Raw genomic sequence first — 20,202 nt, forward strand, 5'->3', positions numbered from 1 at the left:
CAGATTTCATTTTTTATTTAAATATTTTGATTTAGAACTGGCAAATTCTGTGCTGGCTCCAGATTGCAAAAAAAAAAACAAAACCAAAAAACCCAAACCCAAAGCCAACAGTGAGACATGTAGTGGTAAATTACTACATTCTTTCCTGTGTATACCAGGTTTTCCTTATCCAAATCTTAGAATCTAGGAAAATAACAAAAACAAGGAAAGATCAGGAACTGTTCACAATAGTCATCAATCTCTGTGAGAAAAATTAATCAGCAAAAAGTTATTTCAGTACTGGCTTTCAATGATAACTTTCAGTTGTTTCTATAATGCATGGGAGTACAACAGAAATGGTAATAACAGTAAGGTGCAACTCCTTTAAGCTTTGCAAGAACTTCATATCTGCACAGCTGACAGTGTTCTGTTTTTTTTCTCATTTAAAAGGTGGAAAAGGACTCTACAAGCTTTTATAAAACAAATTTATATGGATTTAACTTAATCTCTCGCAGTTAGCTGCATCTTTATTCTAACTGCTTCTTCACTCTCTCTCATTTGGAACAACTGGTCTATCCCTTTACCTGAAACAAAGATATGACATTGAAGAGGTGGCATCGTATTTGTAGAAAGGTCAAAAACCTCATCAATATCTTTCCGACTGACATTTATGCAAACAGAATGCTTTTTAGCCCCTCTAAAGACTTGTAACTGTGCTCTCCATCCTGCCAGTGTTGTTGTGAACATTATTCCAATGAGAAGAGTAGAATGCCTTAGAGAAGGAAAACTAAGTTCTCTAACAAGAAACTGATCAGAAAGAGCCACCTTTTGCTGCTTTTTAGTCTATAAAAAGTCTAGGTGTCAAGAGGTCTGATCTAAGTTAAAGAGCTTGAAACTGCCACAACAGTGGGAACAAAGTAAGCACAAATACTGTGGATTATGTAGATATACAAGTCCTTTCATGCTGCTGCAAAAATTCTCTCTTAAATACACTGTAAAGTCTAAAGAATCATCAACAAATAATACCATTTCTTAGTAATTTTTTAAGACTATTGATAGCTATTATAACAGTTAGTTCAATTCCACAAATGATTGTTGAATGTTTTGGAGAGATAATTAAATGTTTCCCTTTTACATGAAGATCCTTAACAAAATTCATTTTTAAAACAAGGTACAAAATTCCATTACGCGTAATCAGCAATATGATATATCGACTGCCTATATAATACATTAACTGCCATCAACACATACATTTCAGCACAGAAGATAAGATACTTTATCATACTAAATCAGCAATGTAATCAACAGGAACATACATGAATAACTTTGCAGTTATTTGAAAATGAACATAAAATGTGGTACTATTTGGAAGCCTGTGAAATGATTGCATAGAGCACAAAACAATAATGTGCAGTATATATATTCTAAAGTATTTTTAATCAGCAGACAAGAATTGCTGAGGTAATTAACTCATATAAGCTATAAAATGATGAGTCAATATTGCAGTTTTCTTGCAACTTACAAAACCCAATCACCAGCACAATAATCTGTAGAAACTTAGGAGAAAAATTATTTTAAGACAGAATACCTACCGGTCTGGTTGTACCATATCCAGCAGTTCCTGTGCTTGAAATTCCAGTTGAAGGTGGAGGCTGACTACGAACTGGAATAGATATTGGAGATTGCTGACTTAGAATGTATTTCAAACATCAACTTTCTGTATTAAAATTAGTACAAAGCACGTATCTGTATTACCTAAGTTATCTTTTCTTTGTGTTCCAGGACTTTTTTGTGCTTTGAAGCATGGGAAAAAAAATTAGATTATCTTTGTTAGATAAGCTACAAATGGGTATTATTATACAGCAATGATACGCTAACGGAAATGGGAGCAAAAAAAGACATTAGTGATTTTTTAAAAGTTGTTATATATAAAAGACTATCCATCAGCTAAGCTGTTACTCTAGCACACACTTATTTCATGGTACACAAAGACTTGCCCCACTAATTACAAATTAAGTTGAATCACCTATTTGTTGCAAGCTAAAGATGCCCACTTGTACAGGTACCCTGTGTTCTCAATCATGCTAGAAGTTTTCTTTTGTAGCATACTCTGCAGATATTCTAACAGCAGTCTTTAAAACAAAGAGAACGTATGTAACATGCTGATTCAAAAAATCATGCAATCAGAAGAGTACATCTGTAATTATACATGTTTCAGCAATCTACAGGGTCTATGCCAAAGTTCCTGAACCTAATGTCTTTGTTTATAGGATAAATATATTGCAGCATATAAGATAAATATATTACAGCATCACCCTCAACATTTCAATGCTGATGCTAACAGCAGCCTTCTATGCAACATTCAAGTTGTGAAGTGCAAGATATGAAAAAATTATCTTTACCTCAGTGCACAGTTTCTAACAGGCAAAGAAGTTCATGATTCTGGCTTGTGTTTCTGTTGACTGTTGCCCAGGAAGGTAAAATCACCATGCCAGTTACAGTTACTGGAAGGAATACTCTGTGGTATGTAAGACACTTACTTTATCAAACTGACTTCCAGTTGTCAGGCTACCCTGCTGCTTTCTTAGAACTGGTTAGAAGGGGTTTCTGGGTACAGTTCTCAGTAATGCAACTTGTACCCTGAGCAAGCTGGCTCCAGTTTACCTGCTTTGAGCAAGGGGGTGGACTAGATAACCACCAGAGGTCCCTTCCAACCTGAATTATTCTATGCATATAGTGATTGTGCCAGTTTAGAAAAATGAACCAGTAATACAGCTGAAATTAATTGTACAGAAAGACATCTGATTGTGACTATATTAGGACTTTCACTGTTGTACCTGAATTTGCTACAAAGGGTCATGTTCCTGAAGAAATAAGAAGAAACCCAAAAATGTGACTCTGCTGGCATGGCTAGAAAAGGACACACTCATTCAGCACTATATGCACACACTAGTACGCGAGAGAGATTCTTCTCATATGTATCACATACATTTATGCACCAGAATGAAAATACATACTGTATTTTGCAGATATAACTCTTTAGAAAGTGATAAAAATATTAAATTATATGCTAAATTATTCAACTGGAAATTTCTCACCCCAAAATATATGTATGTAGTTCTTTATGGAAAAATTAGGCTGCCTAGATTCCCGATTTAGTTACAGGTACAGTATTTACTGTAGCAATCAGTCAGTTACAGCTTCTTCTGAGAGTCAGTCTTCACAGTATTCTTCTTGATTACTGCAGTCTAAGTTTTCACTTCATTTTTTCATAAACAAAGATTGCCATCTATAACAATTCACACCATGACTGAAAAGCAGAAAGCAACTTGGCCTACTTAAAATGATATTAAATAAAGAGATCCTAGACAATAAATACCTTCATGAAACCACCTTTAGTATCACAAAGGCAATAACATAATTCAAATATTAAATTAGAAATCTTTTTCTAAAATACAAAAATTGTTATGTTACCTTCTACTTCTCTCCTAGCTACCCCAGGACTGGGAGGAGCTCCAAGACCTTTTCAGAGAAAGAAGAGAAGCTGTACATTGCATAAGAAAAGCAGTAGATTGAGAAAGTAAAACCAGAAAGAACACTGCCACAAGACAGCTTTACATAATTTAAAAATGGCCTGACCTGACTGTAGTTACTTGTAGGAGATAACTGTTGGCAGCAGCATGGGGAAACCAGACTGATACGAATTAGAGATCAGCAAGTATGATCATATTTAGAAGCATGCTATTGTTTCAATTTACATTGCAGTTAAAGAAGAATTTAATTTCTTCAGTATTCACTCTCCACAAACTTTTGTAAATTCAGAATGATATTAAAAGTCAGTCTTGAAACTCTTCTAAAGCAGAGCACATATCTATACTCAAATATTTGAAAATACACATCAGTTACAGCCTGCAACATTAAGTCTGTTTCCTGTAATTCAGGGAAGACTACATATGAATAAGCAAGTTTATGGAATAAAGAAGTTTCCCATTTTATATACTGTATTGTAATCTACAGATCTGTATCATTAAGTTATCTCGAAGCAGCACTCTGTACTTAGGAAAGCTGTTTCAACAGATGCATAGTAGATGTTATAGTTAGGATTGAGAGAAAGATGATTTTCAATCATGCATAACCGTGCTGAATTATTTTATTTCTGCAATATGATCGAGCATGTACTGGGTCCATAAAATTGTATGGTAAGAACATGTCAGAACATAGGTAACAGTAGACAGTATGCAAGGAGAAATCCTTAAAGCATGCGCATAGGAATAAGTAACAGTAATATCTGGCAACTTTGGAATGGCTCAAGTATAGAGGAAGGAGAGAGAGCCAGTGTTTAAGAAGCCTACCTTAAAACCAACTTTTGCGTTAGCGATGACACAGCCTCATGCTTTCTCATCATGTGCCAGTGTGTGGTATCTGCTCAGGAGCTCTCTATGATCTGGAAAGAGTGCTGTGAATTTTGTCAGAAACGGGTGGAGGTGTCACTCAGAGTAGGAAGAGTGAAGGCTGCAGATGAGGCTGATATGTGATTATCTCCAGAGATGTCAAATCTCTGGTTTTGCTGAACATCTGGTTCAAAGATGTTAAATACTGGCATATGTTATATATTCTGTAATCTGGGTGAGTGCCAGGCTCTGCCAATTAACCTTACATTTCCACTGCAAAAGTTTCTGACAGTGAACTTCTCTGCAAGAGAAGCAGCACCGAGGAGGAATGAACAGACAGTATAAGGAGGGGGCACAGGAGGAAAGCACTGCCTGAGGACGTTCCACTGCTTTCCACTGCTTTCAGGGATTAGCTCTGCCCTCATCCCACGCAACCCAGAGTATCCCTGTGGGAGGAAAGAAAGCAGTAGCCCATAGGCTATGAGAAGCCTACCTGCTAACTGGAGGAAAATAAGGGAGTTGGAGAGCAGCCCAACAGAGTACAGGACACTGGTTACGAAGACAAAGTTAACTGTCCATCTCAGAGTATTAATGGAAATGGACACAATAAAAGCTTTCCAAGAGCAGGGAATTTAGCCTGTTCATTTTAAACTGATGCTGTAGTCTGTATATAGCTTGAAATCTCTACTGCAGTTTGAAACAGTAGTTTACAAGTAATGGTATCATATGTTGTTTTAAATAGTATTTTAAGGAAAGGGGTTGGATTTATACAGAAAACCTGCAACATACACCCTGACATCTTTTAGACAGAACTGCATGTTTTGCAAAGGTTACATTTACACATTAGCTTATACAGTAACCTTAGGTTCTCAAAAAGTAAAATGTGCATATATGCACACGTGTGTGTCTGTGTATATATGAATATATATATGAAATGTAGGCCATTTGCCTGCTTTGAACAATGTATTTACTGTTCTAGCATTAAGGCTTATTGTTTTATCCATTACTGAGCTTCCCTTTTTCAGACAAGAAGAAAGGTGCTCTTCCCCATAATTAAAAACAAAACAAAAATCTCAACCAACAAAAGAAGCTTTTCCAATGCACCAAACCAACTTGAACTCTGCTCTGGAAAAAGAAAAAGCTACAGGGGAAAAAAAAGATGCCGAATGGTTCTTACAAGGATAAGTTTAATGTATGACAATAAATATCAGTGTGCTCCAAGAAGTACTTGCTGCTTGTGTGCATGTATTTTCATAGCTTAACATACTTGCATTTCTTTTAATGCCAACTTTATTACTGTATTTTCTAGATTTATTTCATTGACTTGGAGGATAATGTAACGCATTTTACCCAAATTATTGCATACACTGAAAATACTGTGCATTCTCTCAATCTTAACCCAATCTCAATGCCATTTTAACAGTTTAAAACAAAAGACAACTCTAAGACTTTCCTGCAACTTCAAGTAATTGACAATTAGAAACCTTTATAATTTTTAGTGTTCTGTAAAAATTTACTCTGTAATGTATTAATAAAAGTCTTGGGTAAAGAGACTGCAAAATTTTTATTTTTAACTACAAACAATTGAGAACTTCTAAAATCCTCAGTGGATATTAGTAGGCAAAAACTTTGCAAACCTTTGCAATGAGTACATAACCATGTTTCCTTGAATTCTGAGTGACTTCTGATACAAAACATGACCAAAGTCTCAAAAATACTGAAATGCCAAAATCCTGCTCCCATCTTCAAAGCATAGTGAGCCCTCAGAGGAAATGTTATGGGCACTGAAGGGAGTGAAGCACTCAGAAAAAAAGGTTAAAACACATGGCGGGGAGCAGGAGGGAAGTAACTTTTAAAATGCACAGCATTTTAAAGGTATGATCAATGTCACATTGTACGTGCTACCAAAGTCTACAAACAAAGTTCAATACACTTTTACTGTATACAGGGATATTTTCACACTGCTTTAGGAGCCTTCATTCTAGGTAAATGAAAAAGATGCCATTTCCCCAAGCACAGTAATACTCTGACATTTATGCTGCTTCCAGTCCTGTGCTCATTTACTCAGAACTGAGCTCAGGCACCTGAGCTGAAAATAAAAGCATTACGCGTTATAAATGTACAACATGAGTGGAAAATGAAGAGGACGGAAAAAGCAGGATGAGTTTCATGTCAGAACAACATATGATAAAAATACTACAATCTCTTAAAAGATTGCATGAAAAGCAAGTTTTATGTAAACTGCAATTCTTTATGGAAAGCTACGCTGGGGAAAAAGGGCAAAAAAAGGCAGCTAGTCTTTGAACAATTGAGACAAACTAGACAAGCAAGATTGTGTCAGTGCACATAAAACTATACAGGACTGGAGTAGTGCAATGAATTGAATCTCACATATGTTATGTGATATATATAAACTGGATGTTTTCTAAAACTTAAGCATTTTAACTAATTTGAAATACTATAACTTTGGCATAATAACCTCCTCCACTCAACTGTATCTAAGAGCCACGCACATCTCTGCCTGACATCACAATAAATTAGCTGATATTTATATACTGCGTAAAATAGTTTATTTATTTTCTGAGGTCACTCAAAATTTTTGAATTATTTTCTCAAAAAACCCTCTTTCCTACCAACTGAGTGGCAATGCCTGAAAAGCCATTAAGGAAGTATTCCAGAGCCACTAACTATTCTCACTCTATCCCATGTATTAATGAGCTGATTTAAGTCCTAGCAGGACAGCTCAACTATGAAGCATGTGACAAAGGACAAAGATTAGTTTCAAGAAGCACTTATGAGAACACAAGAGTTGTTACTACATATAGAACCAGATCAAGCTGGAGAAAAACCAAAACTAGCTTGAAGAGTTGATAAGGCTATCATCAGTATCAAAGGGGAAGGAACGAGGGGAGAATTATTTCCAGATTTTGCTATTTTGTGAAGACCTGTAGCTCCTGAATATATTCTTCGCTAAGTTTGTGTTTCTGAATTATGTGCTAGTTCCAAGAACTAGGGAGGATGTTTCAAGTCTCTAGGAAGGGCTTGGGAGCACATTTCAGACTCAGAAACAGAAAAAAAAAAACCCTGCCCATATGTCAGTATTCAGCTTAGATACAAATATAGGTCAGTGACTTGGAGCTCTCTATTAACTGGTCATCACCCAGGAGAAACTGGGCCAGACCATCAGTACTTTCAACCTGAACAACTAGGAAAAAGCTAGCCTTTTCACAAGTAAAGACAAGTTTTCACTTTCCCTGAAAAGTTAGGTGGGTACATTTTGACCAGGATAAAGTAATAAGATCCTGGAACAATTTTCTCCTTGAATACTGTGTTCAGTTCTGGGCCCCTCACCACAAGAAGGATGTTGAGGCTCTGGAGCGAGTCCAGAAAAGAGCAACAAAGCTGGTGAAGGGGCTGGAGAACACGCCTTATGAGGAGCGGCTGAGAGAGCTGGGGTTGTTTAGCCTGGAGAAGAGGAGGCTGAGGGGAAACCTCATTGCTCTCTACAACTACCTGAAAGGAGGTTGTAGAGAGGAGGGTGGGGGCCTCTTCTCCCAAGTGACAGGGGACAGGACAAGGGAGAATGGCCTCAAGCTCTGCCAGGGGAGATTTAGGCTGGACATTAGGAAAAAAATTTTCACAGAAAGGGTCACTGGGCCCTGGCAGAGGCTGCCCAGGGTGGTGGTTGATTCACCTTCCCTGGAGGTGTTTAAGGGACGGGTGGACGAGTGGACGAGGCGCTGAGGGACATGGTTTAGTGTTTGATAGGAATGGTTGGACTCAATGATCCAGTGCGTCTCTTCCAACCTGGTTATTCTATGATTCTATGATCTATCCAACTATAACGTGTCATCTTTGGGAGAAATATTTTTTTCACTAAAAATCAAATGTAATTCAGAAGAGGATACAAACCCTGAGAAAGGAATTCCATTGATCTTTGAGAATTACTGATTTGTATACCTTTGGGCATCATCATGTTACGTATTGTCACAACAGACCACCACAGTAATTTTGCTATGTAGTCACATTGAAAACAATTAAAATCATTACCTCCAAATTCTTTTCTAGCAGGTGCAGGACTCCTACCGCCTTACAGTATTTAAGAAATGAATGCAGCAATAATGAAAGATATCAGTACAGTAAGAGGGAAGAAAAAGAATGAGAAAGTTAAAAATGACAAGGGTCAGTTTGTTAGTAACTATGTTGCTCATATGCTTTTGAACATCCAGTTTCTTAGTGCTCAATTGTTTACATTTTCAGATGATCCAAATGAACTCTACATTAAAAACTTGGACATGATAAAATGCATACATACTGATGCCAAAATTAAAGGAATATAAATCAATGAATGCACAAGATTATTTATCTCTTATTCAAAAAATGAAGATGCTATAAAAACAGAATTGTTGAGTAAACACTGCTGTAGGAAGCCCACATTTTTCAAATATGAAAATAAGTTTAGAAAAACTTTAAAAAACTTACTCATTAAACAAAGACAATAGTACTTAAATGTTACAAAAAATGCTGTTATTTCCCATGCTGTTATTGCTAATAAACCTATAAATAAAACATTTTAGTGAAAAACTGGTATGTTTCATTGAGCCGCAAACCAACAATATGATACCTAGTTTGGGTGTGGAACTTCAAAGCTCATCTCACAGAACTGAAACAAAATATTCCTGGCCTCCTGATAGACATCACTGCATTACCTGACGGTGGAGGTGGCCTCTGTGGTGGAGCAGGGCGTGCAGGAGGAGCAACAGGACGAGGTGGTGGAGGACGCTTTGGCTCCAAGCTCTGAAAAGACTCTTTCTGCTGGGTACCAAGCTGAAGTTCAGCTGGAGAACAGACAGAAAACAGTGCAAAAAATTAATCACTTGTACATTCTAATCACAGTTAAGTTTTTCTAATAGAAAGTTATTTTCACAGAGAGGACAGGAAATTCCCAGCCCTGTAAACAACAATACAGAAGTTTTTGAGAGAGGAAAAACAAGAGGAATAAAATCAATGGTATATGCTTTTCATTAAATCCTAAACTTTCTTAAAATTTGCAGAGTTCTGAATTCTGGTTTTGATGCAAATTTTTAAACTAAGTGCTCTGGAAAAAAAGTGTTACAAGAGGAATTCTAGCATTTTAAAAGTCTTTGTAAAGTTACTCCACATTGCATTGAAATAAAACTGTTCTAGAAGCCATTCCAAACACTATAATTCCAAAGGTCCACTTTGTCCCTATAATAAAGTTGTGTTTCAACAGAAGCTTTCATAATACATAAATACACATAACTTACAAATCTGCTGATTACAATTTACATATTACAGCTGACAGGAGCATTAATGGCCTGTATTTGAAGAGTTTCACTGAAGTGAGCTAGGATTATATTGGCACATTGCAACAGAATTCTTGAACAGAGGTTTTAAACTAATCAACCTAGGAAGCCTATTAATCAACTTTTTGAGATGCCTCTCTTGTGATGAAATGCTGAAGAACTAAATCAAGTTAGGTAGTTTGCAGCAGTATAGATCAATGCACAGTGTAATAAATAAAACTGAGGAAACAAAAGCTCTTTCACTGCCCATTAAGAAAACAGACACAAAGAACGAGGTGATTTGCCCAAGGCCACTTACACGTGAAAGCTATATAATGACAAGAATATCCGTTTATTTTAATCTAAAAGATCTATTAAAAATAATCTATAAGGTAGTATTCTACCACTGGGGCATACAGCTGCCAGATTGTATAGTACTAATACAGGCAGTCAAGCAACATAATACACACCGTGTGTGGAAACAGGTGGTCCAGGAGTTTTTGTTGGTGCTCGGCTCGGTCTCACTGGGAGCGTAGGTCCATCTGACAGCGTAGGAGATTGACAGGGACTGGAACGTGGTGAAGAGCTTGGTGAGGTTCCAAGACCAGAGCTTGAAGTTGGCTGTAGATGCTGAGGAAGGATTTCTTCTACTTCAGCACTGTAGTCATCAATGTCTCCTAAATAACAAAACCCACCCCCAAAAAAGAAAAAACACGTAAAATAAAGAGAACAGTAGTTACTTACTTTAAAAAGCTGGGAAATCATAAACTGATTCTGAGCATGAGATTTTCCACAGAAAGCCCTCGAGTTCCAAGGAATTAGCTCAACAACCAAAGTATGATCCTTGCGTCACAAAACTGCACATCAAAAATGCAAATACATTCAAACCAGCTGAAAATACTCCAAAGGCACAAGATATATATTATGAATAGTTATAATGGTGTGGCAACTAATGTTGCTTCATCTAAGAAAAAATAAGCTTTACAAAGAAGATCTTTGCAAAAATTATTTCCCTAGTTTGCAAAAGATAGCAAGCTTCACTTATTCAGAAGGCTGGGCAGGGACTTTCAAGGTATCTGCTATTTGTATTACCTTCTGTTAAAAAAGACGGAAATGTTCCCTGAATGAAGTGATCCTGAGAACACAAGTCACAGGATAAAGACAGAAGAATAAAGTCAACAAATTAGTAAAACCTAGAGATACAGTGTAAACTGACACTGTTCAGCAAGTTGTCAAGATACTGCTGGAAATAATGGGATTTCTAATTTATCTGTTTTAGATTGGCATAGACTTGTTAAAGTTTTGATATTATGCATTAAATGAGCCACATTATTTAGGACTGTCAACATTTCAAACTAAGGAATAGTTTATTTCAACAAACCTTCCATATCATAGTCTGCAGTAACCTCAGCATCTTCACAAAGCAAAGTGGAGCTTGTTGATGAAGGCAGCCCAATATTAATTTTCTCTAGGTTCATTTCATCTTCCAAACTTCTGATCCAATCAGGATTTTTTAAGCTTATGTTTATAATCCTTCCTAGTAGCTGAATTGCAAAAAAAGGTATGCACAAAACAGAAACTGTTAAGAGTAGGAACATTAAAATTCAACATTCTAGATTTAAAGGAAAAAATAATTACTGAAGCTAGCACAAATTTCGGAGTCGAATAATTACAGACTATAGATATGATAAACTGGTTCACACTACAAACTCAAGGTAAAAACTCTGCTTTTTAAAGCATTAAAGAAAAAAATAAAATCCCTCATTTGATGATGCTGTCCCTCAATATGGCTCTTCACTTCTCTAACAGTCTTCCTCTTAAAGATAAATTAGGTTTGGTACTTCTCAGCTAGCTTTTGAAATGAATCATAATGCTATGTGGCTATCAAAAGTGAAAAAAAAAACAGATTAGATGCAACAATCTAGTATGGAACATAAAAAACTTTTAAGAGTTAAAAATAAACAAACAAACCCCAAAAACCTCAAGTATTCTTTAAAAAGTTGGCTTTCCACTTGCTATATGGAAGATCAATAATTTTTACATTACCTCGGTACCATTCAAATTCATAACATTCAAAGCAGAGCTTCCTTCTAAAAATGTTACCCACATCTTGTCTTCCACAAACCTGCAAAGTCCATTGGAAACAGTAATTAAAATACTTTATCCTACTACTAACTTTTGAAGCCTCCTATCATAAAGGTTTTTCTGTGTTTCACTTGATGGAAATTAAACACTTTTTTTAGTTTCATAATATATCTATATTTGGCTAATAAGCTTTAACTGAATGAACCAGGTAAATATCACACAGTGGAAGCACTATCCTCTTAAAAATTACGTGACTACATAATATTAATTGTGTGGCTACAGAGTAGATATTTGTATTAGGTGTTCCACATTGGACTTGGGACCAAAGCAAAACAAGCCCCCAGTAAACCCAAAAGAGCACAACACTTATAGTTCAATTAACAGCTTAGTGAAAATGCCACATTCACAGGCATCCTCTCATCTTCACTTCATTTAACACTAACCTAATTTTAGAACACAATTTGTAGAAAACTACATAAACAACAAATTTTATCTCTGACCAATTTCTGACAAAGTCAGTATGATGCTTCTTATTTTTGAGACAGAATATCCGAAAAAGTTAAGTCTGAAAACTGACACATGTAAAGGTATGTAAAACTAATTTGCAATTGTAAATATATTCAAATTAAACTTGAAATCTAAATATTAAAAATTAAGCAGAACATAACTGAAATGCCTGCTAAGGAAGTTAACCTTATTTAGGAAATACTTGTGAACAATGACGAGGAATAGAGATTAAAAGTAAAAGGTCTTTTTAACCTTATAAGTATAACTTCACCATAGCTTGCAAATTTTTGAAGAAGATCATCAATCAAGTTATCATCAAAATAGTTTTCTTCTGCTGAAGAACCTCTGATGGAGACCATCACAGTACCATCGGGTGGTCCTTGCATTGCGATCACCTCCTTATAAACTTTTTGCCTCTCTTCTGCTTCAATTTCAAATATGTCGATGTCAATTAATGCAACCACGGGCCTTGGAAAAAAATACATAAGAAGAATCTGTAAGCAGAGTGCCTGAGCAACAAAATATGTAAAAACATGAATATTAAATCTTCAGTTATTAGGAAGTAACGTATAAAATAAAACTGAAACCTATGATCAGATGTTTTCAGCTCTGCTCTTCCGTAGTGCAACAAGGTACCAGGATTCCATGTATAAGGGACATTACTGTCATCATGAAAACTAGCATTCAGAAGATCCAGGTCTTCAGCTACATGCAGTGTTAATGAAAACAAAAGGGGAAAAACACAGTGATTACATGAATATGCTTAAAAAAATAAGCTATTTGTAAAAAACAGAAAAAAAAAAGTAAAACAAACCTGAGTGTTTTACAGAAAAATACCGAAGTTGCTTGTGAACTACTGAAATATGCATTAACTAGTATCTGATTCTTGATCCTTCCATTCAGCTTCACTGTATTTATTCAAGATGCTATTTTAAGCCTTCCATCTCTTACAAAGTCAGGAATAGAAGCTCAGAATCACTACTGGAACTGTGAATACCACTAAATGGATTCTAGCAACCAGTTATAAAAATACTATTAACAATTTAAGAAAGCATTTAAACCTGATCGGTCAAAAGGCCATTTTCTTCTTCTCCATAGAATACGATCTGTCCATGCTGGTGTGCGGCATTTTTCACTAGTGTCATAGTCATCAGAAAACAGATCATATTTGTACGTAGGAGCAAAATTTATTTTCCCTTCCAAAAATCCCCTAAAAATCTGTAAAAAACAAAGCAGGTATGTGTCATGCCAGAAGACAGAAATAGATGGGAAACAGCTTGAAACTAATAAGAATTCTCTTTTCTAACAGGGAAGACCTGTATACACATCTCCAAAAAAAACCCCCGTAATTTGATATTAGTCCTCCTCTAAATCTTATCTACTGAAAACATTCTACACTTGCCACCAAGACTAGTGGCCCAGACTGGTTATCATTAAAAAGAAGTATGTGAACATTTATATCTTTACACCCAGGCTCATGAGCAATTTACTGTTCCTCTAATGTCATTCTGAACTTGAGGTCATCAAAAACAGATGCTGTCCACAGCACTTCAATCAGTTGGTTAGTTGCCCACGTGTCAGCAGAAACTGCAAATTAGGGTTTATATTTTATGTACCTATCAGAACATCCGAAGTATTTAGCCAAACGGACACAAGATGCCCCACCCATAAATAGGAGTTAAGGGAGAACAAAAGAAATGAAGAGCCCTTAATACGTTAAATTCTGAAAGATGATCAAAGTGCTGGCAAGCAGAGAAAACAAACAAGAGAGGATTGTCTCTCATTTGACTATCTACAGCATTCCCATATAAAGCTGGAAAGAAAAAATAAACACTTCCACATAAAATTTGATTCATTACAAATATTCCTTTAATTGCTACATGCTGCCTCCCAAGAAACCTTAAAAAACTAACATCTGAAGCTTTCTTCAGACTTTATTATTCCATGCATTTTCTTAGTTAGTAAAAAGCTCATCATTCAGACTATTGCTTTTTCTGACAGAATGACAGTAACATCATTAGACCTATTAGCAGCAACTTAAAGAGTAACATTAACAAAATAACTTCTATAAATATTTTTTAAATACTTGCACCTGATAAAAAGCAAAACATTATAACCAGTAACCTTCAACAAAAAGTTCTAAAAGGATTGTAGAATTTTGTTCTTTTTCAGGAGAGAAGGAAAAAAACCTCATTCCTATAGCTACTCACTGTATTTACATCACTGCCTCTTCAGGACAGCTCCTTCAAAGAAGTTATTAAATGTTGCTATGCCCCACCCTTCCACACCAGTGCCTGGCCAAAAGCGCTAAGTAAAACATGCTGAAGATATAGATTTCCAGAAGCACCAGAGAAAAATGTTATTCTAAAGCCAAAAAGAAAACTAAAGTGTTCTTAAATGCAGTAGCATTTTTAAGATACCTGTCCAGAATTTTTCTGATTAATAAGTTGGTCTCCTGCCAATAGGGGTTCCCAGTTCTGTTGTCGTATTAGGTCTTTAACCTCCTCATTAGGAATATCTATTCGATAATTAAAGTCACCACACCAAAAGATATAGTCATGAGAAAAGAGCATCCTTCCCTGTAAAGAGAAGCACACAATGAACTTAAAACCAACCAAGATACAAATTTACTACTTCCAGATGCAGAAGTTCAGTTTTTAATTGTAAAATATGTGACATTTCTAGATAATGAGGACAACTGAAGTACACCTTAGTATTTAATGTTCGTATAGTTAGGACCACATAGCCAGCTGTATGGTGTTCACACATACATAATATGAAAGAAGTAACATTTGTTATGTAGTTCATACTTCTGAAGAAACTTGAATCAGCTGAATTGGATTCTAAAATTCTTCATCATTTCGCTCCAGTTCAGAAGCTTGCTCTAAGACGATGACTGCTACCTGTGTTCACAAAGAGGTTACAAAGAACAAACACTACCCTGGGGTTTTGTGGCACATCATCCTGACAAACTGCACTTCAAGGGCTTTATTATTCAGATTTAATTGAAGACATTTCAGTTACATATGGTTTTCAAGGCTGGAAGAGATAGAACGGCTCTGTCAGTTTAACCACAGCCTAGGGTTTGAAGTGAGAGCTTCAACTTCCCTCTTTGTTTTCATCTTTCTGTTGCCCTTATGTAAATCAAAGCAGATACACTTGCAAAGTAAGACAGCAGTATTTAGTAAACTGTTTCTGGGGACCCCAAGAATATAGTACTTTCAATAAAAACTGTAACATGACCACGGGGCCAAAGCTAGAACTTTAAGAGCCTTTAAAATAAGATGTCAGACTTCTGTACAGAGCCACAGAAACTAACAAATGACAGTTTGACTGCAAAATTTAAAACAACTTTAAGTCTCAAAAGAAGCATTTTGTTGCACTGATAAAATTATCAAGTATTTATTTGGTGTTTGATAATCCTTTATGAGAATACAGTACAGAACTGTACAATCTAACTTGACAAAAAAAGAGTAAACAAGAAGTTAAAATTTATTAGCAAAAATCATTCTTTGTACTGAAAATAGTTTCTCATGGATTTTTTTTTTCTCATAGTTCATCAGCTATGCCTAGAAAAGTTCTACTACATACCAGGAATCTACAAGGTCTCCTTCCTATGCTAAATACTTGATGTCTAATGCAAGTGACTTCATGCTTCATCTCCTTCAGTCACTGCACGGGAAAGAGCTATTCCTTCTGCAGTCATTTATTTTAATAGAAACTGCAGGAGCTTAAATATCTCTGAGACCTCTAATCCAAGGAAATTTGATTTCCACAGCAATCTGTGGAGGGGAAAAAAAATAAATAAAACTTTTGGATGACAATGATAGAGCTCAGAGGGTTTAACTCCTCATTCATTATGGAATTTGAACATTGATGCTTACCATTGGAAAACTGAGCTTGCGAGCTATTTCTACGAAGTCTTCATTTCTCTCTTTAACTTGTGATTGCCCTGCAGCAAAATGACTGCAGACAAAGCAAAGACTGGATGTATGAAACAACATCCGAATTGCTACTGCGCCTTTATTACCAGTGGCTCCTCCCATGCCAGTCTTTACAGTATCAACAGCAACATCCCTAGAAGAGTTAAACAACTGTTAAACCTTCAAATACAATGGTACAGAAATTAACAGATTCAACCATGTTCAAGTATAACATTGTGTTGGTAAGTGAACACTTCCACGTTGTTCTTTCAGCAGTAAGGCCACTGGTCTGCTTTTAAAACATGCCAACAGCTATTGAGCTGATAAGAAAGTAACACTTCAGCTTTTCAGGTTTTCTTGGCAACTGATGAGCCATTTAAAAAACTAAGATAAAAATGTAAGCAACCAGCTCCCCAGAAGATGGAACAGCTCTTCTAAAGCCCCATATACTTCTAGGTACACTTGTACGTTAGCTTGCAATACAAAACAAACTGAAGGTGACCCAACTTGGGCACAGCTGTGTGTTCACTGACCTGATAAAAGGAGCATGCTGGGGCCTGATGAACACAAAAAGGCAGACACCCACCAACTGCTCAGAAGCCAGCAGCACATACTTGTAATCTCTTGATATAGTCTTCTGCAGTTCAGCAGCCCAGAGCTTCTGATTGGTTGTGCTAGCAGTGAGAGTAAATATGCCAGTTTTAAAATAGATCAAATTAAACAGGTATCTAAACTGTTGATCTAGTTGAATAAATTTCACACAGTAACCTTAACTGAATCTCATGGTAGTAAACTGAAACCAAGTTGTGAATGGTGCTCAAATGACTCCTAGCACAGACATCATCATTCCAAATTAACCTCATAAAATGCTGCCTCACTTTTCACAATGACATAGACTATATAGGAAGCCAGGGCTATATTTCCTGTATTTCTGAGGCTAGATTAGAGAGGCAAACCCTAAGAATTTTTTTAGGGAGTTACTTCCTAGCCTAGACTATGGTTTTCAGAAACTGCATTAGATACAAATGAAAAATATCACAGCGGGAAACAATGTTACCTAGACACAGCCTGAAATTAAGGGATGACAAACTGCCACTTCCTCCTCAAGACAAAAGCCTGTACAAAGGCTAACAGCATAGTGGGCTCGAAAGCAGACAACTCTCCCCACCCAATAGGCTTTACGTGCTTTTTCCAAAGAGTTAAAGGTTGCTAAACATCAGAAGATGCAAAACGGACAGACAAAACAATGGGCAAAGTGAACATGATCCTAGAACTACCTATAAAGACTTCATTGCTGGCATCACCCACCACTGGTAAGAACATATTTTCATATCCCACTCTGCTTTTCACATCCCCAAACTCAATAATATGTCTATGTAATACATGGAACATTACAGGTAAATGCAAACTACAAATAAGACAGAGTTATAATCAAAGGTTACTTATCCACTTAATGACAGCAAAAACTGATGGTATGGAAGGAGGTACTCGCTTTATCCAGATCAAAATCTGATGCAAGATACTATATAAAGGCATATCAACAGTACAAGGTTTTCGGAAGGATTTCACAGGACTCGTTGTTCCCAGCAGTAGGAAAGCACAGAGACTGCAGAACACTGCGAGCTTTGGAGGTAAATTCCTTCAAAGTGTTATGTGAAGGAAAAAGTTGAGGGGCTGCTGAAGGTACATCCAAAACTGTTTGGATCCTTAAGATTACAGCATACGTGTTCTAAGTGATCACAGCTTTGCTACGGGAAGCTAAGACAAAATCTCTAATCTTTGCACAGAAACTGGCAGAGAAAAATGGAATATAGTCAAAAAATTATCCAGACTAATCCCAACCCTTACAATACAGGAGAAGAATAAAATTAAATATGAAAAAAAAAGTGATTATCAACTAAACTAATTTTGCATAGATTGTATCACCTACCTGGCATTCACAATGTTTCCTGCATTTAACTCCACCATTTCTTCAAATCCAATAGCAAATATGTCTACAGGCTTGCTTTTTCGATCTGCATTTAAATATTAAAAAAGCTATTTGTTGTTAACTTAAGGACCAAGACCTCATATATGTATTTTAACATTTATGATCCAATTATCAAAATCAGAGTTTTCAAGAAAAAATTAGCAGGATACACATCCTACCTTGGAATTCATGAATACCAGCTAACTTTGGTGCATCTAGAAGCCAGTCAGTGAGGGTCTGATTTCTAAAGGCAATACTTCGAAACTGTTTCCCCCCGTTGACATTCCACGTCCCAACGCAGACTCTAATTTTTTTCGGTTTTGCATACTTGTAAAAGTTTTCACACATACTCTTTAGCACTTTTACAGATGCTGTGAAAACATTTGAAAAGATATTATTTTTATAAAGAATGTTTCTTTAGAAATATTGGCAATGAGATCTTTCTTTTAAAATAATGGCAACAAATCCATGCACAGCAACGCAAAGTTAAACTGTGAAAGATGAATAGAGCTTTTCACAAGGGAAAAGTACCTTTGCAGAGTTATTACTTGTCTTTATAGGTTACTGACTGAATGAAAGACAGTAGTAAAAGACAGTTCAAAGTGATATATATATAAAAATAATATATAAAAGAAAGATAATTTCTATGCTTTCTAAATATCTGTCATTCTCTCACATTATCTGTGATTCTCCATGGAATCCTTTGTTTTTCATACAAGCCAACACAGGTGTCTACCTCATTTTCACAGGTTATATTTAGGAAATTAAATCTCCACTAAAAAAAAGCACCTCACAGATATGTTAATTTCTAGAAGACTAAAAATTATTGATATGCTACATTTACTAAAATAGATAAGGCACATTATTTCATCACATTAGAGTATGTCTATTTAAGCCACAAATCTGACTTATTTTGTAAGTCAGCTGAATTCCTAAAATTCAGCTTTATTGAGGGAAGTAGGCTAGGATTCAAAACAATTAAGCTAATTTCTCTGTCACACCAGCCTTTCTGTGCCTCATTTCTATTTGCCAGATGGGAGAGTAATGACCCATCTGTAAAGGGCCCTATGAGAAACAAAAAACAAGATTGTTCAATGGTCAGACACTAGAGTTACAGAGATTTTAGAAGTCTCTTCATAGATCAGCTGCATAATGTTATTAAGAGATATATTTCCTAATGCAAACGAATAGATCTGAATATTTTTTTAAATTATGGTCCTTTTTCTTTAATCTCAATGGAATAAAAATTGCATCAAGTATGAACAGTATTTTTTGCAGTGTACTTTACCGAAGTGATATTGATTTATCTATTTTGAATACTCTCATGGTTATAAGATTCCCACAGAATCTTACAGACAACATTAGATGAAATTCTTAGAATTCTTCCTTTTACCGTATGCTGTCTTACAAAATGGGCACAATACTTTCATTCAAATCCCCAAAATAGGATAATTGGTGAGCTGTTGTGGTCTTTTTAGTTATTTGTTTTACATTTAATACCTTTACATTTACTACAGAATCTTGGCTGGGCATTTAAAACAAAAATCAGGGATCTCTAGCCTTGATGGTTTTGAAACAAACTGATAACAACAGAAAAAAAAAAAAAGTTGTATTTGTTGTTTGTGTTGCTCTTTCACTGCAGAACAAATAACATATTCATAAAAGGTCTAATCACATATATAAGACAATGAACTGACCAATACCTCCCTGAAATACTATAATCAGATCATGCTTAGGATCATGCTTTACTTATCATAATGCAGGAAAATGAAGTCATGAAAAAAGCAAAGAGCCAACAGAATACAATACTGAGTCTACTTCTGAATATATATACATATCTAGGTAACAGTGGAGTCAAGAAGTCCACTAAGTGCTAAAAAAGCCTCTGAGTGTCAAGGACAGAAGTAACCCAAGCACATGACCACTGAAGAGAAACTTATCCAATAAATATTGTAGCCATGACACACAGATGTTTCCACATCATCCAAAGTATTAGCTGAACCCAAGGAACCCAAAACAGCATCACAGCCAAGCACTGAAGA

General features: G+C 35.9%; 1 protein-coding gene across 11 annotated transcripts in view; it reads right to left on the reverse strand.

Moving 5' to 3' along the window:
• The window catches only part of SYNJ1 (synaptojanin 1), a 60,501-nt gene that overhangs the window by 8,948 nt on the left and 31,351 nt on the right, over positions 1–20,202 (reverse strand). For 5 of the 11 annotated variants that reach the window (XM_069871181.1, XM_069871120.1, XM_069871199.1 and 2 more), the window contains exons 13-28: positions 18,340–18,531; positions 18,122–18,206; positions 16,725–16,865; positions 16,153–16,345; positions 14,689–14,847; positions 13,330–13,486; positions 12,856–12,973; positions 12,521–12,736; positions 11,723–11,801; positions 11,058–11,220; positions 10,147–10,353; positions 9,080–9,208; positions 8,421–8,459; positions 3,454–3,501; positions 1,735–1,773; positions 1,572–1,642 (exon numbers count right to left, since the gene is read on the reverse strand). In XM_069871181.1, coding sequence (XP_069727282.1) covers positions 1,572–1,642; positions 1,735–1,773; positions 3,454–3,501; positions 8,421–8,459; positions 9,080–9,208; positions 10,147–10,353; positions 11,058–11,220; positions 11,723–11,801; positions 12,521–12,736; positions 12,856–12,973; positions 13,330–13,486; positions 14,689–14,847; positions 16,153–16,345; positions 16,725–16,865; positions 18,122–18,206; positions 18,340–18,531 — 2,036 coding nt within the window. The remainder of the gene's footprint in view (positions 1–1,571; positions 1,643–1,734; positions 1,774–3,453; positions 3,502–8,420; positions 8,460–9,079; positions 9,209–10,146; positions 10,354–11,057; positions 11,221–11,722; positions 11,802–12,520; positions 12,737–12,855; positions 12,974–13,329; positions 13,487–14,688; positions 14,848–16,152; positions 16,346–16,724; positions 16,866–18,121; positions 18,207–18,339; positions 18,532–20,202) is intronic. The other 6 variants (XM_069871145.1, XM_069871190.1, XM_069871207.1 and 3 more) reach the window with 3 other exon arrangements.

Source organism: Phaenicophaeus curvirostris, chromosome 1 (genome assembly GCF_032191515.1).
Source record: "Phaenicophaeus curvirostris isolate KB17595 chromosome 1, BPBGC_Pcur_1.0, whole genome shotgun sequence".
Lineage (NCBI taxonomy): Eukaryota > Metazoa > Chordata > Aves > Cuculiformes > Cuculidae > Phaenicophaeus > Phaenicophaeus curvirostris.